Source organism: Pteropus alecto, unplaced genomic scaffold, assembly GCF_000325575.1.
Source record: "Pteropus alecto unplaced genomic scaffold, ASM32557v1 scaffold100, whole genome shotgun sequence".
Lineage (NCBI taxonomy): Eukaryota > Metazoa > Chordata > Mammalia > Chiroptera > Pteropodidae > Pteropus > Pteropus alecto.
In genome coordinates this window covers 5,766,305-5,790,875 of record NW_006430723.1, presented here as the reverse complement: position 1 = coordinate 5,790,875, position 24,571 = coordinate 5,766,305, and the positions used below count along the sequence as shown (strand labels likewise).

Here is a 24,571-nt window from a genome sequence, read left to right as displayed (position 1 = left end):
TCCCTAGTTCCACATTGTCATTTTTTAGAAGTGCAGGCCAATGCCATTTTTTTTTTAAATCACTCCATGGTGTTAAGGTTTTATAAGAAAATATTTGCAAGCCATTTGGGTAATATGCTATAACCAATGTCCAACTGGAAGGGAGACACAATGAATAAATTACTAAACACCGAAATCAGTTTTTTTCAGACTTTGCCCAAATGTCATTTTCTCCATAATCTCTTCTGACAACTCGATTAAAACTGCAAGCCCCTACTCTCGATCTCTCTGCTTACCAGGACTCAATGGGAGAAGGTTAGCTTTCCCTAGTTCCGCACTGTCATTTTTTAGAAGTGCAGGCTAATGTCATTTTTTTTAAAATCACTCCATGGTGTTAAGTTTTCTAAGAAAATATTTGCAAGCCGTTTGGGTAATATGCTATAACCAATGTCCAAGTGGAAGGGAGACACAATGGATAAATTACTAAACACCGAAATCAGTTTTTACCAGACTTTGCCCAAATGTCATTTTCTCCATAGTCTCTTCTGACAACTTGATTAAAACTGCAAGCCCCTACTCTCGATCTCCCTTACTGCTCTACATTTACTTTTTCCATAGCACTTGCCACTTTGTAATTATTAAATAAGTTACATATTTATTTTATCTACCACTTATTATCTGTTTTCTACAATTAGAATTAAGTTCCTCAAGGATGGAGACCTCTGTACTGTTCATTGATACATCTCACATGATCAGAACAGTGTCTGGCACATAGTAGGTGCTCAATTAATACTGGATGAATGGAAATGAAATTAGGAGGGTGGAAATTTGAACTCTAGAGTCATGTCTGTCACCAACTGGCAGCATGGCAGCTTTTGGGAAAGCAATTTGCCTTATATTCCTCAGTGAGCTGTTCCAAAAAATCAAATGCATAATAATGAAAGTGTTTTTGAAAAAATATAAATATATGCAATATAAAAATATTAAAATGCCGTACAAACACTCGATGTTATTATCAAGTACAACTGTATACAATGCTTCATTTATTCTCAACTTCTACTTTTTCTGCAAATATCTTAACATTAAAATGCATCAGTAGAAATGAAAAATAAATTGATGATGTCGTTGTTGCTAGGGTAAATCACTAGATATAGTAAGATACTCATGCTGCAATTGATGTAGCTAGTAAGAGCTCTAAAACAGTCAAGGAATTTAGACTTGGGAAAGTCTAGCTCATAATTACATGATATATTCAATATCATTACTGTTCTCACTTGCCACCCCTACTGTGTTTACTCATATAATTTCAGCAAATATTTTATTACCAAAAAAAGTATTTTAAAAATGCATATTCCCCAAGCAGCAGTGGCAACATTTACCAGTCTGAGCAACCCAAGAATGGCAGTTGCTCAGACTGGTAAATGATGTTCGCAGGTAGAGTGAAGGAAGTAGCAGTCAGCACCATGCCCACCCTTCATCCTCTCTCAGCCCTTCCAGCAAACAGGGTATTGTGTACTTTTTCAGCTGTTCAGAGCGCAGTTTCAAGAGGTCTTTCAGGTGCAAATACCCTACCTTGACCAGGATGAATAAGAAATGTGTGATGGGGGAAAAAACAAACAAACAAACAAAAAACAGTGGCTTCCTGGGAAAGAAGTGAGTGATGAATACTAGAAGGAAAAAAATATAAACATGGGTGAATAAATTATAGGAGAGTGGTAACCTCACACAAATCTTCTTCCAGTACGTAAGGGTTGGACAGAATGAAGAATGCTATGAGCGGGCTCACAATGGACGACGCCAGCCTGAACCAGACTTAAGAATCTGAGGAAATTCTTGATGAAGTAAGGCTTTCTCTATGTAATACACTTGGAAAGGTTGAAGATTTTTTAAGGTGTAAAAATTTCCGTCAAGAGAAAGAAGAATTCATGATGAATTAGACCAATCACTATAAAATTACCTCTGAAATATGCAATCATTCACTTAAATACTAGGTGAAAATTAAAATGTAAACTCTTCAAAATGGACATATAAAAGTAAACATTCTTTTTTCTTTCATAAAGCAAGCAAATTTGGTGCTTTTCATAAACTGAATTGTGTGCTCCCAAAATTCATATATGGAAACCCTAATCTCCAGTACTGCAGAGTGTGACTGGATCTGGAAATATGGTCTTTAAAGAGATGATTAAGTTAAAATGAGGCTGGTGAGACTGACTTAATCTAATCTGACTGGTGTCTTTATAAGAAGGGGACATTTGAACACACAAGGAAATACCAGGGATGTGTGCGCATAGAGGAAAAGACTATGTGAGGACACAGAGAAAAGGCAGCCATCTGCAAGCCAAGGAGAGAGGCCTCAGGAGAAAGCAAACCTGCTGACACCTTGACCTTGGACTTTCACTCTCCAGAACTGTGAGAAAATAAATTTCTGTTGTTTAAGCTATCCAGCTGATAGTATTTTATTATGGCAGCCCTAGCAAACGAATACAGAATTGTCCACATTTTATCAAATGTATTTGGAACAAATGCCAGAAAAAAAAAATAATTGCCAACTAAATAAATAATTACACTTGGCAAATAAGCATTGATTTAATAGTAATTATGCGTTTCTGGATTGCCTTTGACAGGGTAATTTGGATGCTAATGGTATTTAGCAATCTGACTGCCATGAAATTTGAAAATGTATTCATATTTTAGCATTAAAAAAATAATAAAGTTGATTCAAAGTAATCACCCAACACATTACTTTCATCATGTCGGCCCCTTCAGTTGTTTTCTATAACCAAATCTTAATTATAATATTTGGAAATTCAAACCTCCTCTCAACCCCCAAGGCCTGATGTTATAATTTGGGGTTTTCCAAAGTATCTTTCTCAGTGTCCATGATCATTGTGAACCTCTAAAAAGTGGCTATAGTATGAGGAGATTCCCACATATGTATTTCATCCTATAATCCTTTAATCCTTTTTTTCCCATAGAGCAGCTCATGAAGATACAGTCTGGAAAATGATGTTCCTTATGCCAGGACTACACAAACTTAAAGGTCATAGGACTCACATAGGGATGTTGTTAATATGCCAAATGAGGTCAGAGGTGGTGCCTGAGATTCTGAATTTCCAAAAAGCTCTCAGATAAGGCCAATGTTGCTGGTCCAGGGGTCATACTTTGAGCCTAGTGTTTTCTGTAATCAGTATCCACATGCCTTGGGGAGTAGTGTCTCTCCAAAGCCAATGACCATGACCTAGGGATGAGGGTGTTCTTCCTGTCTTGTATACTGTCCTTATGTACTAGAGCCACAGCACATATTTATCCTTAACTGCTTAAAAGCTATCTTGCATTTTTCTTACCTTTTCATTAAAAAATAAAGCAAGAGATCATTTGAGCAACAGGAAAAAAAAATCCTAGCTGAGCTAAAGTCAGGAGTTAAGACTCAGAAGCAGCAAGTATGACATACGTCAGGGCACTAAGAAAAGCTGTTAACTGCATTAATTTTTTTTTTTTCCATTTTTAAGAAAGTAATACAAAGTTAAACAACAAAGGTAGATTAAGACCAGGCCAATCCAGAGAATTCCAACCCAAATGTAACTCTCAACTAATAAGCATTTATGTATGATGTCTGTCCTGTTTCATTTAATTACTGGTCTTGAACCTTACTGATGATTAAATGAGGGTGGACTTTATCATCTTTCATTCTCTTTTTTGTGCACATCTTTTCCCAGTATATTATCTACTTACCTTCTCCTCTAATACCTCTCCTGTCCTCTTTCATTAAAGCTTTAGTTTCATCCAGCTGCCTTAGTTAATAATAAATCAGTTAGAAAACCCTAATTAGATACTATTACTTGAACAACAGTTAAGGGTCCCCTTCTGGAAGTAGTTCCAAAACACTAGGACATATTTTAAATAGTGAGATATAAGGAAGCTTTAAAGAAGATAAGAAAATAGTTTGGGGACAAGGGGTTTTTACCAGATTACTTATGGGGAGAGAAACTGGTGAAAGTTTTGAGTAACAGCAATTTCAGAGATAATTACAATTAATTATCTCTTCTCTTTTTTGGTCATTTTATTCCCATCAGATAATGTGTGTTACAAATTAACCAATGTAGGTATGGGACACTAAGTGTACATAATTTAAAGTTCATGACATACATATTTATTTTATAGAAAAATTGTGAAGAAGTGTTCTCACGGGGGATGATTTTGTCCCCCGTGTGATCTTTGGTGATTTCTCTACCACTTTTGGTTGTCACAACAGGCTGCTACTGACATCTGACTGGCAGAGGCCAGTGACGTTGCTAAACATCCTACAATGCCCAGGACAACACCACGCAAGAAAGAATAAGGAACCTAAAATGTCAACATGAGGAGGTTGAGAAACGCTGTTGTAAAGTAATCATATTTTATTAAATACTTTGATCTTCATAATCTCTACCATGTCCAAAATTTTATTCAAAGGAGGTCAGCTTTTCTGAAATCATGACCACCACAATGTCATTCCAGAATGATAAATTGCAAGTCCAAGTTAAATATACCACCATAACAGCTACCAGTGCATTAAGTTTCTGCAAAGCTGTAAATTTCTTTGAGCAAAACAGAGTTGATGCCTTTGAAAGCTACTGTGAAAGATAACTTACTGTAAACTTAGTAACTTAAGTTACCGTGGCTAGGAAATGGCAAGCAACTACATGAAAATAAAAATCTCACTTAACTTCCTTCCTCCTTCCAGAAAACTTGTAATGGAAATAGTGATTTGACACTGAAATTCTCCAAGATGGGATGAAGAAATATTAGCTTCAATGCTCTCCTTGTGGGTAAGAAAATCACTTGTATAAATGTCATTAGTGCTTTTGACCGTGAGAAAATATTCAGAATTCTAAGGCAGCCATTTATCGATGTGTTTGAGCAAAAGCTCTTCCTCCAAAACTCTGGTTAAGCAACTGAAACAAAGGTTGAATTATTTTCATTTTGAGAAAAGCAATTGTTACCCTCAAAATTCCAGGCAAAAATCAAACAAAGAGAATTCATTGGATATTAGATTTTTTCCCTCAAAAAACAATCAAGGGAAATAATGAGCAATAATAGAACCATTATTTGTAGAAATACATGGCACTGAAACCTACAAATATACTGAATGTCTATTTGAAAGGTTTCTGGTGATAAGAGGACCATGGGGAGAAATAACAGAGGACGGTCAGAGTCTATGAAGTCAATGAGAGGGGAAAATGTTCCTCACGGCTAAATTCAAGGGCAGAGAAACAGTGAATCCAAAGTAGGAATTAGAGCCAAATCAGGTAGAGCAGTTAGCAGAGGCGACAAGCTTCTCTGCTTCCCCTGCCTGTCAGACCTCCCTCTTTCCTCTTTCCTTCAACATATACTCTCTAGTCTTCCTGCTCCTGCTTGCCGGAGCTTCTGACCTCACCACGGCAGCCTAAATCACAGCTCCCTTACTATTCCTGACTGCTTTCAAGTTTCCTCTGCAAGAATGTGGCCTTAATTCCTGGCTGCAGCATTAAATGAGAATTTTGCTGAGGCTTGCTCAGCTCTGGACTTGACAGGACCGGGAAGGATTCGCCCTCCATACTGGGCAGTGTAGGGCCCTTCAGAGCCTCTTCCCCAGATGGATGTGAGGCTGAGGCGTTAGAGGTCCTCTGAAGAGGAAGACAACTGCCTGGGTTCATGTTTACAGAACAGGCACATGAAAAGTGTATCAATTTGAATGTAAATCGCAAGTTATTTTTTTTAAAGCTCTATGAAACAGAGATACTTGAAAGCATCTACTTGAAAAGACTTGACTTTTTGAGATTCTTGATTATGGGGATCAAAACAGCCTCTTTAGCTGAGTGTTGCATTGGGATAGGTCAAATCACCACCTATTTTTACTTTGCAAAACTAGTGATCCATAGGAAACTCTGCCTCTCCCATGCCATTAACAACATCCATGTCTTCAGCCTCCGTGAAGAAACTGTCATGACATTTTGAAGAAAATCTACAGTACCGTTCCTCACACAGGCAACCTGAAAGGCATTTTTGCCTACACATTCCATATTTCGTCATCAGAGCATCTTGTGTTTTACAATTAAGTTACAAACCAACCTTTTAAAAGATTTAAAATAAGAAAAAAACAAATTTGAACTATGTGAGTGAGGGAATTTGGTGGGTTTGAGGCCTTGGATCTTTCCACAAACACGTAGTAATCATTCACTTGGAAAATTTTAGGGATTTGGAAAAATGTGTTTGTGTTTTCAGCGTTCCAAGAAAACATTTAGAAAAGATAAATCCTGGGTTCCTATTGTTTCTGCATAAAAATAACAAGTTGTCAGTCTCAGTAAGTAACTATATTTGGGTGGCAACTGGCATTATGTGAAAATATTGACTTAATTCCCAGGCACCTTGGATGTGTGAAACTCACTTGGTGACAGCTCCAGAATGTCTAAGCAGGAGCAGCTGAGGGCAGCAGTCTGGTTGGAAATGGGAGTGGGGAAATTTCTTGAAGGTGCATTTGTATTACAAAGAGCTTTTACATAGATTTTACATGAGAGGTCAATTAAAACATCAAATTTTTCTAAAAATATTCATAGTGTATTTTACAAATTATTAAGAAAATACTTGTTCTTTAGATCAAAGACTGTGTACATGTCTAATATACATACTCACACATAAGAGGGGAAGAAAATACTTTTTGGAGATTGGAGCAGAGTGTGTTAAACAATGCCACACCACCTGTCACCCCTTAGCACTACAGCCGATCACAGCTATTTGCTTTTACCAGCAGGTACTAATGAGCCTACAGGGTGGGGGCGTGGGGAGGAAGCTCTTAAGTCAAATAAACAATCTCAGTGGATAATTTAACTCATATGTAGATTTTTCTCTGTGGCAGGCATTGGCCTCTATTCTCTCTTTGGTTCTCACGTATATAATTGCCAATGTGATTAAGAGCCATTCAAGCTTGTCTTTGGGTCATTGGGTCAGTCACAGGCAAAAGCCACAGGAGTAAAATACATAGTATGTAATCTATATTTTGGTCACTTTGGGGTCTAGAATAGCTTAGTCACCAACTATATTCTCAGCTTCAGTTCAGTGCTCACTTGAGACATGAGGGCACCAGAAAACTGTAGGAGTGATATGTTCTTCTTCTAGCCCCCCCAATTGCCCTTTCAGCCACAAATGTACTCCAGAACAAGACAATTTTTTGGGTCTTCTCTTATTCTAGAATCTGGCATTAGTCAAGATCCTCAAAATAGAAAATGGCAGAGATAGACAGGACCTAAATGATGTGCCAGATGCAAAAGCTAAGGGTCAGAAGATTTAAAATGATTTGTTCATTCTCACAGCTATAGGGGTAGATCATGACACTGTCAAAAAAATCCCAGTCATCAGGTCCAAAGGACCCAATGTTGGTTTTGTAAGGTAAGGGTTGAAAGCACACATTCACTGGCCTCGGGCAGGCCACAAGGCTCTGTGAAGTTGACTCTAACTCCTTCTAAAGCTCATGGGGTCTAGGTAATTTGAAAACTTGTTTTTATTTCAAAAGAGCAATGTCCCAACATACCATCCCTCTCAAATTATTACAAAGCCTAGGGGGCTTTGTAATATACAAAGCCCTTACAGGTAACAAAGACTGAACAAATGAGCGTCGAAGAGTCTTTTTCTTGGGCAATGAAAAACTTCTTGCTCTTAAACAAACCACATTTTTAATGGGACTTGATTTTTCATTTTTGCGTTGAATGGATCTGACCTTAATAATGTAAAGTTTTACTACACAGCAAGGTATCTGAGTTAGCTGAACTAAAATATACATACCTTTTAACAGTTGCAGAAAACAAAACTACAGGAGAAAACAGACACATCCACACAGAGGACAGTCACTTCCATACAGGTGATGAAATAGTAAAACTAATATTGAGTACAGTAGTCCCCACTTATTGGTAGTTTCTACGGTTTCAATTATCCGTGGTCGACTGGTCCAAAATAATAAATAAAAAATTCTAGAAATAAATATTTCACAAGTTTAAATTGTACACAGTTCTGAGTATCATGATGAAATCTCACTGCCCCACGCCCCCCACTACACACACATAATCGTCCCTTTGTGCAGCTTCTCCACACTATAGATGTTCCCAAGCCCTTAGTCACTTAGCAGGGTTATCAGATTAACTATTATGGTATCATAGTGCTTGTGCCTGAGTAACCCTTATTTTACAAAAATCATGGAATAAAATCCTCAGATAGAATACAGCATTAAAATTACCAGTATGATCACTGTAAGATTACATCCTCTGTAGCAACACTTTGATGAGTTAAAAAGAAACAACTTCCAATTACAATGTTCTTCCTAAAGATTTCACAAAAAGTCCTTCAGCTACCCTGTTATAGCCTATGTCACAATGCCTCGTCACTCGCCTCACTTCATCTCATCACGTGGGCATTGGATCATCTCACATCATCACAAGAGGAAGGGTGAGCACAGTACAATAAGATATTTTGAGAGAGAGAGAGAAAGGCCACATTCACATAAATTTTATTATAATATATTGTTATAGCTGTTCTATTATTAACTATTGTTAATCTCTTACTGCTCCTAATTTATAAATTAAACTTTATCAGAGTTATGTATGTATAGGAAAAAACATAGTATATATAGGCTTTGGTACTATCCACAGATTCAGGCATCCACTGGTGTGTGTGTGTGGGGGGGGGCCTGGAACATATCCCCACCCCTGAACGAGGGGATCTACTATACAAAGAAAGACCAAATATTTTCTGTCTGCAGTAGCCACACTGAATGTGACCCTCTAACGTCTGATCTGACAACACCACAATTATAGCCCAGACTCCAACTTCCTCAGAAAATTCTTAATACATAACACCACTCTTTCTCAACTTTGGAGAGCAGATTAAAAATATAGTAATATACTACTGGTTATGGTTTTATTTTGGGTAAAGTGATAAGAAATGTATAAGGATAATATATGTAACTGTGTATATATATGTATAACTGTATATATGTATATATCAATACACATACACATATAGAAAGAGAGGAGAAAGAGGAAGCGGGGTGAGGGGAGGAGGCAGCATAATGGATAGCATGAAGAACACGGACCCGAAAGCTTCTAAATTCTGGCTCTGTCACTCACCCACCAGCTACTGACTTCGGTCAGGCTGCTTTTAGTCTCCTTTGACCTCAGTTTCCTAATTTGCAAAACTGTGATATTGACGATTAAAGCACTTACTTGTTAACAGGATTAAATGAGATAATATGTGAAAATCATTACACTATCTAGCACAGAAAACAAGCTAAGCCTGGATGTCTTTCCTCTTCTCCTTAATTATGAGCAACATAGTTAACTGTCCTCTTTTCTGAGTATTACTTCATAAGTATACTTAGTTCACCTATGGGGTGAATGTTGGGGGTTGGTCACAGTGCGGAAAGTTTTTAGATGCCAGCAAACCACGTTTTCATGAAAATTAATAGTCAATCCTTCTTACATCTAAAGAGAATTGATTTCATAATGTGGCCCTACACTTTGCATTTTGACTAGTTGTAATGACTGAAATGTAACTTAAAGATCGAAGTACTTAAATTTTGTGCATAGTCAACTCAAGAACTTCAATAGACCTTTGACATGAAAATATTTAATATCCTTAGAATCCACTATTTGCAAGCAACCTTGAGAGTTCGTGGCATTTGGTAATTTGAACAGATATGAACCATTCAGGTTGTTGCTGATGAAGATTTCATGAAGCTACCAAGTGAGCTTAGTAGCCCAATACTGGTACCAAAGAGCAACTCGAATCACCATTACAGTAATTACTTTGGAGAGCTGCATGGTACTCCCAACGGTGTGTGCAAAAAAGTATGGCTATTCTCTGAAATGTGATTTGAGAAATATGGAAATTAACACCTGTCAGTAGCAGCAACAGAGCAGCCAACATTTTCAAGCAATTACTTTGGGGCCAGGCAATATACCAAATGCTTCCATAAAGGATCAGACACCAGTCTCCATGTACACCTTGGACAAGAGCCTGGGGACAGGGTGCACAATATGGTCTCAGGAGTCAGGACACTTGGGTTTCTGCCTCTTTCCGATGCATAACATTGGACAAGTTATTAAACTTCTTGAAACCTCAGTCATCTCATCTGTAAACTAGAGTTAAAAACAGTGGTGACTTCGTTAGGTTGTCAAAATCATTTAAAAAGGTAAAAAAGAGCTTATAAAGAACCCTAGCCCAATATTTAAGTAATTATTAAGAGCCTAAAGTGAACCCTTGAACTTTTTTGTAATGCTTTACTGTAGGCTACAGGAAAAAATATAAAATATGGTAAAGTTTAGGAATTAGGACATTTTGGAGAGGGTGAGGGATGGTATTGGTATATATGCTCCCGAAACGACAGAAGGAATTTACTGTAAATTTGTCATGTACTTGAGCTGGAACAAAATAGCTCTTCACAAAATATTATGATTTATAGATTTGTTATGGCTCAATTACTTGATAAAGTCCAATAATTCAGTTCTAGTTTAAATACATTAACTGAATTGGGGATAGCAGTGTTGAGAAAAAGATAAGAAAGTTCAGTTTGTACTTTAAAAAAGCCATGGAGATCTCATTCCATCAATGTAATTTTTAATGCAGCTGTTTTTTATTTTCTTTTTGGTTCAGGGTTCAAATTGAGACCCCGAAGTTTACAAAGCTCTATTATGTTTATTTAAATGCAAGACATTTGTGTAGGGTTTTCAGGATAGCACTTATCAAATAGCTAGAGACAGAGCCAGTCAAGAAACAGTCTGAGAGTGGAGGCTATGTTTTTTAAGCATTCCAAATGGTTTCATGACCACAGCATGTCAAAACTTGGAGTCATCCCAGATTCCTCTCTGCCTCATATCCAACATCCAATATACTGGCTCAACCTTGGGAATATAACAAAAACCCAACCACTTCTTCTCACCTCCGTGGCCTATAGTACTAATCCCTTGCTGGACGACTGAAACAACCTTTTATCTATTCTACTTTTGTCACTTTACTATACATTTTCCACAGAGTAGCACAGTGATTCTTTCAAAATGGAAGGCAGATCATGCCATGTCTTTGTTCAAAGCCTTCAATGGATTCAAATATCTGAGTAAAATACAAAAATCTTTACACCCAGCCCTCAACCTCACCTCTGAAAATTTTCCTCTCTTTTGGCTGCAGTCACACTGTTCTTTGTTCTTTATCAAACATGCCAAGCGCACAAGCCTTGGGGGTCTTTGCCCTTTTCTTCGCAGTCTGGAATGTTCTTCCACTTCCTTCAAGTCCCCGCTTAACAATCACCTTAGGAGACAAGGCTTTTCTGACCACACGTCCCCTCCTTCATCCTTCTCTTTCCCCTACTCTGCTTTATTTTGCTCTTCAGACAAAGTTCCAATTTACGTGTTATACGTTTATCTCACTTTCTCAATCTTCCCCAACAAAACGTATGTCCCAGGAGAGGCAGAAAGTTCATCTGATATTTTCATGGTTAGATTCCCAGCAACTGTCATCACATGGTAGGCACTCAGTAAAAGTAAATATTTGCCACTCAATGAATCTTCTGTGCAAGTGGAGGGATTAATTGAGAAAAGCAATTTACTCAAGGCTGAATGCAAGGCAGTCAGTGCTTTACTAATGATCACATTAGTGATTCTGAATATTAGGGTTTGCCCCTTACTTTTGAGCCCTATATTGTCTAAGATACAGCTTCTTATACTGCATGGTACTGTTATCGGGAGTAACTAAGTCAAGAGGATGAAGCAGAGTCGAGATTCCAGTGTCTAACTCTTCACTGTTATGGCCTCAGTTATGTCAGATAGGACCAGCTCCCTATTTCAGATCCTCTGTAGCCAAGGAGAAGGACAACTGCACACTCGTGAGGCATAGGGCAGGAAGAAATGGCAGCGGAGTTCGGAGCACTGCTTCAGGAGCATCCTGACAAAGTTAGTTCAGCTTCTCAGGAATTTCCACACAGCAAAGCCTCTCTTCTCATGAGAAATGAGAGTTCACATTAGTTTTTCTCAGATTCGAAATCCCTCCTTGGCAGTAAATTAGGGAATTAAATAAGCGCAATGCCTCTTTACTGATCCCGAGGCACCTGTTTATGGTCCTACAGCCTTGCTATTAAAAGATATTACCTCAGGAGTAAAAAAATTGGTAATATCCCCGGCTGCATTTATTACTTTATTCATTTTTTAGGCCATATCTATTTACCGAAAACCTACTGTATGCTAGACTCTTGGCTACGTGTTGGGTTGTAGTCAAGAATAAGTTAGACAAAGTCTCTTTCCTAAAGGAATTGCTAATCTAGCAGGAGAAATAGCATATAGTCGTAGAGCTGGATGTGAGCAAATCAAAAGTAAACAGGGTTCCATGAGAGTGAAAACACAGGGAACTGATCCCATGTGGGGACATGATATTTGAGCTAAAAGCTGAACAACAATTAGAAATGAGGAAGGGGTAGAGTGGGGAGGCTATCACGAAAGGCACAACATAAGCACAGGCCTAGGTTGGAGGGAGCACAGCACATTCAACAAAAGAAGGCCTGTGTGGCTGACACATTGTAGGAAGTGGGAGAGGACAGGCAGGTGAGCCTAGAGAATGAAGAGGGGGCCACGCTTTTTTAAAACTTGAGTCCTTAACCTGAGAATAACAGGAAGTCCCTGAATGGTCTCAGTCAGGGAAATTGCATGATCTGATTTGCATTTTCAGAAGCTCACTCTGGCTGCTCTGTACAGAAGGGACTGAAGGAGGACCGGGAGATGAGAAGCCTGTGAGGAGGACACTGCAGTTCCCCAGACAAGAGTATGTAGCTCACTCTAGGGTGTTTTCAGTGGAGATGGAGGAGAAGAAAGAAGAGCAAGTAGACTGACTGCGTAGCAAAGCAGTGGAATAAATAAAATGCCTCTGAAGCCTCTGAAAAAATAAAATGCCTCTGGAGCCCTATTGACTTTGCATTTCATTTTCCAGATTAGCTTTTATTTTCTTTGCTGCAATGCATATTTTGCCCCAATTTACATCCACTTCACCCCACCCTCTCAGACCATATTACTTTGGTACTTAGCTGCCATAATTTGCATTCCATTTCTCCAAAAGACTTGGAAATGAGGTACCACAGGTGTCCTCTGATCGGCTAAGCACACTCTCAGAGTGGGTACCACCCCGAAGCCCTTTGCTGACCTTCAGAGGGGATGAGTCAGCTGGATTCTGGAGTTGAGAGACTTCACTAAATTTAAAAAAATAATAATTTTTACTGGTAATACTTCCTACAGTGGCCGATATTACAGATCACAAGGCACCATGGTTGACCTGTTAACTTCTCTTAATCAATGAACCCTGGTGCGAGTTTACCTAGTCTTTATGAAATGTTTCCATCACAGTGGAGGAAAAATCCTCAAGATTTCACTTGTTAAGACAATTACAAAAAGCCAAATTATTTCTCCCTATTCATAATTTACTATTTTATTTGCACTAAAACTAACCTTGTTGAGGACTTTCTGAAAACCACAAAATTGTGTAATACATTGTGACACCCTTCATTCACACCATTACATCAATCTGTGAAGAGCAAATACCAAACTGGGGAAAAATGGCACTCAGATATAAGGGGAAAAAAAATGGAAAACCAAATACATTATAACAAACTCAATAACCAGGAAATGTTGAAGGGCTAAAACTATCATTGATTCATAGATGACGCATAATTTTATGTATTCGTGCACTCTGCATTCAAAAATCGTTGACATCTAATTCTTATATGATTTATATTGATGGCAACATAGAGATCCACCAGAGTTTCTTGAATGGGGATCAAATGTGCCCTGAAAGTTGTGAGATTGTGTTTAGAGGGAGAAGGAAGCTCTAAGTAAAGGAATTACAGGAAGTGGGCTGAGCATGGAAATGATTATTTCAATTCAGTCTGAACTGTTTTTATTGATTTATGTATTCATTTGAGGCATAAAAGCTAATTATTTCAACTGAATAAAGAGATGTCTGGCTAAAAATATTAACAACAACCAAAAACATCCCCACAAAGTTGCTAACCCAGCTCTCTCAGGAATTTCCACTTCCAGCCACATAGTAGCTAAGAAGATTCACTTTTCTGCTGAGGACAACTAGAAATGCAAAATAAAAAAAACTGCCTTGAAAGCATGGTCCAGCGGCCAAATAAGTCAAAACTCAGACTAGATCCAAAAGAGATGCTCTTTGAGGGAAGCCCACCTTGCTGTATTTCACTTTTCCTCCCAGGGACTTGCTCATCCTTTGTTTTGAAAGAGAAACTGAGATGTCACATAAAAGTTAGCTGTTGAGTGGAAGATAATTCTTCAGAGTCTGCAGCAATCCCATAAAGTTGTGAGAAGCAAAGACTGGAGTCCAAGATAGCCAAGGAAGCAAACACTTTTGGAACTAAAGTCCCATAGAGAAGGTAGATTCAAAGCCTGGCTCTTTATCACCAGTTTTCTCCCAAGATCTTTGTCTATTAAGTTACACATAGCAATAGTAAAAAAAAAGCAAATTGAAAGCATAAAAGAAGGCAAAGCAAAGTTTACAGCGATCTTATGTTGCTGGACAAAGAAAAATTGGAATAAATGTTTCACAAATGAGATTGGACACTAAATAACATATCTGGCCCTCTGCTGGGATCCATGGAAGACTCTATCATAGAACCAAGGTACAAGAAAGGTAGATAATACCTTAGAAAGACTATGAACTAGCCACAAATCACTTCAATTCTTGATGGACTGAAATGGTTTGCCTCTCTGCGCCCTTCAGAGGACAGGGTGAATTCTCTCTGGAGGGAGGAAACATTCTACCGATGCTATGGTCTGAATATTTGTGCCCCTGCCTCAAATTCACATTTTGAAATTTTAATGCCTGATGTGATGGTACTAGGAAGTAGGCTTTGGGAGGTTCTTACATCATGAAAGTGGAGCCCTTATGAATGGGATGAATGTTCTTTTTAAAGGGACACAACAGAGATCCCTCAGCTCTTCCACTGTGTGAGGACACAGGAAGAAGGTGCCAGCTGTGAACCAGGAAGAGTGCTTTCACAAGAATAGAGCCATTCTAGAGCCTTGATTTTGGACTGCTGAGCCTCCAGAACTGTGAGAAATAAATTTCCATTGTTTATAAGCCACCCAGTCTGTGGCATTTTGCTATATTAGCCCGAATAGACTAAGATACATACCCTCTATATGTATCCATACAAATGTTTGCCACTTGATCAAAAGTTACCTGGCCTATAAAAAATAATTAACATAAAAATCAAATAATAAAAACAGACACCATAATAAAGTCTATCTCCATTTTGAAAGCCTTATAGCACTCCATAACAGCTTACTTAAACAAGTTCAAAATCAATTAAATGAAACATGGCACCTTCTGGTCATCACTCTAACATCAGGGGTGAATTGTAATGAACAGTCTTACTCCATTTCGAATGGGTGCTGACAGCTTTTTAAGCTCCACTCTTCCTCCTTTTCATCTTGTTCCACAACTGGTCAAGCTGATTTTAAAATGCCCACCTTTTTTTTTTGGCACCAGTAGGAGAGTTCGAATCATTTAAACTCCAGCCCCAGCATGGAAAGCTTGATCCTAGCCCCACCCTCTTCTATGATAAAAATCCAAACCACCAGTTCTTCTCTTTGCTGAAGTCACTGTGGATTGGCTTGGGTCCTGCTCTGCTCTCCCCAGAAAGTCCCATTATGTGAGTAGTAAACCTTTTCTTAACCTTTTGATGATGTTGTTATATCATCAGTCTCAATACCCAAGCCAATTGGGGCAGGGAGAGCGGGGTGGGTGGCGAGAATGGCTGCCCTTTGTGGGGCAACCACAAAACAGGAACAAATCTGACCCAAATATCGGAGTACTTTGACTTGGATTTTTTAAAATAACTCTGATTAATATATTTTTTAAAGGAGATAACCTAATAATGATTTTTATTAGAGAACTGAAATTAATTTTTAAAAAGTCAACTAGAAATTCTTTTAAAAAAATGAACTCAATAGATGTTTCAAGTATACTGCACACAGATGGAGACAGGATGAGTGAGCTAAAAATTAGGTCAGTAGGAAATAACCAGACATAAGCATAGCTTAGGGAGAAATTTATAGCCTTAAGTGCATATATCACTAAAATAAGAAAGGCTAAAAACCAATGATGTCGTTATTCATTTCATGAAGCTAGATAAAGAACAGTAAGTTATACCAGAAAAAAGAAATATAAAGAGCATAAAGTAGACAACAAAGGAAGTCTACAAAGCTGAAAGCTGTGTTTTAGAAAAGATTGTTAAATTGATAAACTTCTTCCAAAACTAATCAAGAAAAAAAAAAGACACCAATTAGCAATATGAGGAATGGGGGGGGGTGGTAATACAGATTTTTACATGTTAAAAAAACTAAGAGATGGAAAATTTTGTCAAAAAATTAGAAAATTAAATGAAAATAAGGAATTTCTAGAATACAACTGACCCAAAAAGAAATAGAACTTTTAAATAGTCTTATGTTTAGTAAAAAAAAAAAATTAAATCTGCAATTTTTAAACTTTTCCTCAAATATATACTTATTTTGATCCAGCTCAGATTGCTGGATCAGTGAATTTCTCCAAATATTTAACAAATAAATAATGCTAGCTTTACACATTCATTCATTTCCAAGAAAGAGAAAAAAAGGGATATTTTCCTACTCATATTTTGAGGGAAAGCATTAATTTGATACCAATACCTCTAAGGGAGAATAAAAGACATGAAAATCACACAATTGTCTCAAAATGTGCAGACAATGCATTTGACACAATTCTATTCTAATTAAACTTTATTTTTAAACTTTAGCAAAGGAGTAATAGAAGAGAACTAAAATAATCTAATAAAAGTATCTGCAGAGAATCTAGAACAAACAATATAAGTAATGGTAAAATATTTACATTTTCTCAGTGGGATCTACAAGTTACAAAAATATCTATTACCACAATACTGTAGTGAAATAACGTGAGGGAAAAACAAGATATAGATTGAGAAAGAAGAAATACAACGGTCATAATTCACAGACAGCATAATTGTGTACATAAAACATTCAAAAGGACACAAACTTTTGGAATTAGTAAACGAATTTATCAAGGTCAATGGATATAAAATCAATATATTAAAATATTGTTTATATTACAAACACAGATATTTAGGTCCAGAAAGGCACCCAAGTCCATTGAGACACTTTCAAAATTAAAAAAAGTGTGACTCTCAGCCCAGTGCTCTGAGTTTTTTTTACAAGTATGCATCAGCAAGGAGCCATTTGTTTGAGGGATATAAGCTACAGAAATTCTTTTGAGCCCAGTTCCTCTCTAATCAAAGTGAGGCAGTTTACATCCCACTCCCTCCATTTTAATGAAGAGAATAACTGAGGGAGGTAAAGCAGTAATATTCTGGAATGTGGGGCTCTGACGGACCCAAGCCTTCTCTTTCTGCCTCAACTTGAGAATCAAGGATCATTCATAGTTTTTGGATTCCCCTACAGTGAAACTTACACATGAGATAAGGCAAAATGGTGAATGTGTCCAGGGGCCATCACAGGAGAGGGGATAATGAGTAAACAAGAGGGCCACTTGGCCCTGGCCTCCCAATTACACAGGATGTCATCTTTAAGTACTATCTATCTGTAAATGAGACTAAATGTAGAACTATAGAAAGACACCAACAGGACTAAAAGTAGCAGATGTTTATCATACATCTTTAAACTCATGCCTCTTTATCCACAATGCCTATAACACACAATTAATTAAAGTTTTCTATCAATTCTGCAATTATACTATAAGTTACGTAATTATATAAATGAGATGCTATATCTACATGTCAATACTATTATTTTGCATAACTAAACTTTTGTGGCATTCATTCAGCATTATTTCCTTTCCTCCTCTTCCTTTCCCTTGACCCCTCCTCCATCCGTGCTCCTTCTTCACCTTCTCTTTCTCAAGACGTGGAAGTGGCCAGGGCTTCCAAGGACCAACCCTGGAAAGACTCTGGATTCCTCAGTGGCCAAGTGACCTCTCAGAAAATGTGAGTGGAATGTGAGGGGTGACAGAGTGCTTGCCTCATAAGTGGGGACAGAGCCAGAAAGACTGCCTTGATATTATAACTATGACACTATTTTTAACTGAAGGCTGATGCTCTGTGAAGACATCAAGGTTATGGTAGGAAGGAAGTTCATGGGTTCCATTACTTTGGACTAGCCTTTTGCACACTCGACTTGCTAACTGCGGTCATAGGTGATGGCTCAGCCTGCATCCCAGAGGACCTGGGGCTCCCTTTGGGCCGATGCAGGACTTCCTGCTGCCTGGATGTCTTCAGCCCCAGATGCAACAGCAGGGCTGGACTAACTGAAGAGCAAACTGAGCAGGTGATTAGGGCACAATTAAATCAGAGCACAATCCTATCGTTCACTCCAAGAAAAACAGAGAATGTTTTCATATGTGATGATTCGATTTAGAATTTAATTGTGCCATTCTAAGGGGGGGAAATATTTTACTTTTACCTTGCATTTAAGCAGTCTGTCATTTTGAGTAATTTTATTTTTATTTTTAATTAAAGTGGAGATATATCAGAAGTTTGTTGTTGTTGTTATTGTTCTTGTTGTTGTTAAGTGCCCGGAGCCTGCTAAAGTTTTAACCTGGCTCTGACAACCATTTCCTAAATTTGTCAGGATCCTCGTTCTCGTGTGCACTTTTTCCTCTAGGACACACATTTCCCGTTAAACATCTCCAATTTTCTACTTAGCTACACATCACTGACTGCAACTTTTGCCAAGCTGTTGGTTTCCAGCTCCTAGATTTAGGCAGCATCGTTATCATTTCCCCTTTATTTTGTTTCCCTTAAAATTTTTTTTGATATTACACAACATAATTTTGCATTTATAAAACAACTCCCAGGGACTTCTCTACACATAAAATATACTTCTGATCTTGAACTTAAACTCCTACTACTTCCCCAAGGCCCTTCAGTGAGAGTCAAAACATCTCTTTGGGGGAAGTGAAATTTTTTTTTTCTCAAGTTAATAACGTGGACAGTTAATCTAGGTTAGGTGGGTGAAGTGGAGAAGAGAGAGAAGAGGGAACAGTTTAAACCTCCATTTGGCAGTTTCTACTCCCTCAAATCCAGCACTTTGGAGTGTCCCTTCTACTTCTGTTTCAACCTCCACCTATCGTTCAAGAAAATTAACAGACATGTTCCAGATCGTACTTAGCATGTGGGATAGAGAGGAGAGATTACTGATAACCTCTTTTCTTTGCAAGGGATGGAGTCATCGGAAGGTAATGGAAAAGAAGGCCCCAGGCTCTTACATCTCCAGGAAAACCACAGGAGGGCTGTCTATTGAAATTCCAACAGCCATATGGAGAGATTAAACCTGTGGACCAATTCTAGTCCTCAGGCCTCTCCTCACTTACCTCCACCAGCTTGTTGGCATGTTCACGGAAAACCTGGGCATACTCCTTTACTTCTTTTTCATTCCCACTCTTTGCAGCCTCAATGAGAACTAGCAAAGGGACGTTGGTTTCCAAGAAAGAATCAGATATGTGATCCATCACAGCTTTCCGAAGCTACAGTAAAAACAAAAACACACACATTAAGGAATAGAAGAAGCATCCTTTTAAGAGCCTGTTACTCATTTGACAATATAGATTAAACTACTGCCCGGGAATAAAGAGTTTTTCTAAACTAAGCCCAACTCTCTTTATCTATTAAAATAATGTTTCAACTCTTTTTTTGTTGTTGTTATTTTTTAAACTATAGTTGACACACAATATTATATTAGTTTCAAGTGTATAATATAGTAATTAGACATTTATATACCTTATGAAGTGATCACCGTAATAAGTCTAGTACCTATCATAGTTATTACAATATCATTGACTATATTCCCTGTGCTGTACATTACATTCCTGTGACTCATTTTATAACTGGCAGTTTGTATTTCTTAATCCCCTTCACCTTTTCCTCCCATCTCCCAGCCCTCTTCTTTTTAATTTTCCCAGACTTTATCACATCAAAGGAAAATAGAGGTAACTGATGGATGGCTCTGAATTAACTGTATACATGTTAACCTGAAAGTTACAGCTTGTAACTCAATGCATTATACACGCTCTCCTATCAATGGTCTGTTCTCATCCTTAATTGGCCCAAATGTCTCCAAGAAGTTTTAAACTGTGATAAAGTTCAAGGACTCAGGCTCTTTAGAAAAAGGAGAAACTAGATAATAACCAGAATGGGGAGAATTTTAGATGAAGAGTTGGACCTTGACTCCACAGAAAACTTTACCATTCTGCAGTCTCCTGTTCTTTCTAGGTACATTGTTTGTATTTGATGAAGGTGGAAATATGAAACATCTGACAATCTCAAAAATGTTTCTGCCCAGATGCTATGATGATACAGTTGTTGTGTTCCAGAAAGAAGTACTTACAATTATTCTTCAAGGTAAGTAAGAATAAAAGACTCAAATTTCTAACAATGTGTAATTATACATCATTCCCATGTTGTTAAAATCAGAAGCAGGGCAGCTGCATGAAAATGAAATGAAACTGTACCTGAAAAATCACCTGAGTGCTGCTTTGTTCATAATTGCCCAAATATATACTGGGAGAAAATACCCATATGTTAAAAAACAGAAGGAAAGGTGATAAACAATATATATATTTTCCAAACAAATATACCTATTCAGATAAATCTTTTGATAGGGTGATACACAAATATTGTTTATGGTCAGAAAAAGAACTCTGAACAAATTTCAGTTCCTTTTTGCACTAAGGTATACACATGTATATCTATAACTTAGTTTGGTTTACCTTTGGATTGAGTTTGGCATTTTACCACATAAAATATAATAAAGCCTCTGGAAAGTTAACTACTCACTTGGCAATGTATGCTAAATTACTGATCAGGAATAATGTTGGTTATTGATGACTTCATATAGTCCAGGTATACCCAATGTGCCAAATACTCAACTAAGATCTTTATGTATTATATCATGTAATTTCCACATCGACACTATGAGATAAAGACTATTCTTATTCCAGTTTTTCAAATGAAGAAGATGGGACTCAGAAAAGCTAAATAACTTGCCTGAAATTATAAAGTAACATCCCTTTCAGACTTTCGGTAAGGGCAGAGCCCACGGTAAGAAGGTCTGAAAGGGATGGTGCAGTTCCCACTTGAAACTGACCTGTCATGGCTCTTTTCTAGGACAGCACCCCACGTGAAGGTGAAACTTTTGAGAATATAATCAAAATTGAACTTGACAGGGACAACATCAATTAAAAGAAAAGATCCAGATAAAGTGGGGGACATGAGCTGAGCCAGTCTATCTCACCAATCAAGCCACCATATATTTTTAACATCTTACAAAAATAGAAGTCAGAGCACTGTGAAGCTAGACTAGCTACCTGCATCAAGCTTCTTTCTAAACCTCAGGAAGACTGATTTTACATAAAAATGAACAATTTGAAATTATCAAGTTCAAAACTCATATTAAGTTACTATAAGAAAAATGAGAACAAGAAATATAGTATCATCTCTACACACACATGAAAGCATGCCAGAAAGATATGTCTGTAAAACCGATTAAAACTGCAATTTATTATTTAAATAAAAATACACTAAGAAAATGATATAAGGCATGAAAGAAAAATATAAATTAGAAAAAAATTATAAGGTATGAGGTCATGAAACTTAAGAAAGAATTATGAATAAAAGAAAAATCATTTGAAAAGAAGACTAAATATGGATAAGCACAACAGACAATGCCTTAAAAAGAAAAAAAATTAACCCAAAATAATTTTTAAAAAGATAATAAAAGATTTGAGGAAAGATGACACATACTGAAGATAGGCAAATAAAATTCAATATATGGTCACCAAAAGTCCCTAAAGAAGAAAATTAAAGGAATAAAACAGAACAAATACTAAAAATCATAACTCATGAAAATTTTCCTGAAAAAATGATACACATAACTATATAAATATAATATCATATGTTACATAAGTAAGTTATGTTATATATGTATATATGTATACACACATACATGCACATACTACTTTCTGAAAGAGCATATCATGCCCTGAGAAGACTGACGCATACTGTCAACCAAGATAACTGGAGTCTAAAGAAAAATGAGGAGATGTGAATCCTTGTGCATTTAGACAAATATAGCAAATGTCTTAAAAGAAAAGAAAATTAGATGATCATCAGACTGTTCAACAACAAAGCTTTATGCCAGAAGAAAATGAACTACTCTATTTAAGGTACTCAAGGAAAGAAGCTGTGAGCTAAGAATTTTATAACCAGCCAAGCTGACTTTTAAGGATATATGGCACAGACAAAATTTGATCAACATGCAAGAACTCAGAAAATATTGTTCCCAAGAATCTTTCTTGGGGAATCTGTTAGAGAAGGAGTCTAACAACCAAGATAACTAGAAAAACATCAACAGGAGAACTGGCAGTGAGTATTAAATAAATACTTACTTACAGAATTAAGAACATATGATGTCTAAATGGGAGAGAGTATAATATGAAATGGTTGTATGTTCTGGCAATGAAGACATAGTACAACAATGTAAACAATGAGATGAGAAAGGAAATAAGATACACAAAGATTTTAACTGTTTTATGCAATTTTAATTATAGTGGTAATATGAACATTGTTATTCTAACATTAAAAGTAGAATAAAGCAAATAATTAGTTATGAGAGTTTATTTGTTATCTCCTTTGTCCTTGCTAACAGGAATGTTGGTGTGGAATACAGAAGATGTAATATAGAAGAGGTTAAGGAAAAACTCTATAATCCTAGACCTAAAGTAGAAATATCAATATGAACACATCAATTTTTAAATTGAAAACATGTACACACAAACATGCATAAACACAGGTATGATTTCCCATTTTCTCCATTAAAAGAGCCTAAAAACAATGATTAGACCAGTAGCGATGAACATCTTGCAACGCAATTTTCTACTAAAACGAATCAGGGCTTCTTAGAGAAATGGCTGATTCCCAGTTCTTAAAACCCTATCTTGTTATAACAAGTGGTAAAGTTATCAAAGACTGCTAACGTAATGTAAAAATAACTCAGGAGGCTTCCATTGAGCCACAGACCAGACAGTTTAAATTTCACAAAGGATAAAAAAAAAAAAAAATTCCATTGGATTGAAACCCATCAAATATGTTTAAATTCATGAGTTTATAATGACTAAAGAAAAAAATTGGTCACCTTCACAGGATGACAAGGGACCAATTAATTTATCTTGAAAAAACTCAACAATATATCTTGCCTTTCTTATGTGAACTGAAATTCTTTATAATGAGGAAAGTATCTGTTTATAAACCTTTCTCATTTAATAAATGAAAACAAAATGACAGAGTTTCGCCATTGTGCAACCTTTAAGGAATTTAAAAATCTAGGCAATAAACATCCGTGGTTGAAAATATCACAAACAAAAAAGAGATAACCAGACATGTGCCTTCTGATGAAATAGCACATCCCCAACTACAGTGTTGTCAAAGGGATCAAACCTGAAGCTGGTAGAGGCTCTGGATCTCTCTGGTGATCTGCAGAAATATAGAGGATAGAATAACATCTGGAACTGCACTACACATATCTAATCAGCTAAATGCAAACAGTGGAAAACGTATAGTACAAACTCTGGGTTCTGCAACAGATGGATTCTAAGCAAGACAAAAGGGATGGAAGGGGAGGCAATAGGTTGAGACTAAAAACGTATCTCAAAATGTGGGCGAAACTACATTATATCATCTGAAGATGCAAATTAAGGTGATAAAACCACAAAGGAAAATAAGGACGTGAACGCTCTAAAGGTCAAGATAGTGGTTACTTTGGAGGGAGGCAAGAGGCAGACAGGCATTTCTGGAGAGGTGGCAGAATTCTCTTTTTTTACCTGGGTGCTGATTACAAGAGTGTTTGCACAATGATAATTTAATAAATTATATATTTCTTCTGTGTGGATTTCTATATCTGTATTTTATTTTATAATAAAAAGTTCAAAAATTTTTCTCACGTAATCCTTCATGTTCTTTTCCATTTCTGAGTGGAACACGAATATGATGCCCAAGGTGACCTGCGAAGCCAAGAGTGGGAGATGGCAGACCCACCGCTCCAATCAACCTGTCCCCCTGAATGAATGGAGGAGAGTTCCCTGGTGTCCTGTCACTGTTCCAGTACTGCTATATGATTAAGAGTGCAATTCTACCAAGTTGGAGCTTTTAGAGTTTATAAGTTGCAGCAGTTGGTCTGCCCTAATTTAACTAGAACATGTTGTAACGGACCCTTTCTCAGTTTTTTTTCCTGCCAACTCTACCTTCTTTCAGGTTGCCTTTCCTTCCCTAGATCCTCCCTATTTCAAGGGTGGACCACAGGCCGGCATCACTGCCATTTCCTGGAGCTTATTAGAAATACAAACAATAGGCCCCATTCCAGACCTGCATTTCATTCAGAATCTACATCTAAATAAGAAGCCTAGGTGAGCACTGCTCAACAAGATCTATTGCATCAGTCACATTCTTGGTTGTAAGCATGAGAAATTA

At 37.2% G+C, this 24,571-nt stretch overlaps 1 protein-coding gene across 6 annotated transcripts in view; it reads right to left on the bottom strand.

The window, feature by feature from the left end:
- The window catches only part of CTNNA2 (catenin alpha 2), a 988,991-nt gene that overhangs the window by 194,958 nt on the left and 769,462 nt on the right, over positions 1-24,571 (bottom strand). For all 6 annotated transcript variants that reach the window (XM_006905230.2, XM_006905232.1, XM_006905231.1 and 3 more), the window contains one exon: positions 19,423-19,575. In XM_006905230.2, the coding sequence (XP_006905292.1) occupies positions 19,423-19,575 (153 nt within the window). The remainder of the gene's footprint in view (positions 1-19,422; positions 19,576-24,571) is intronic.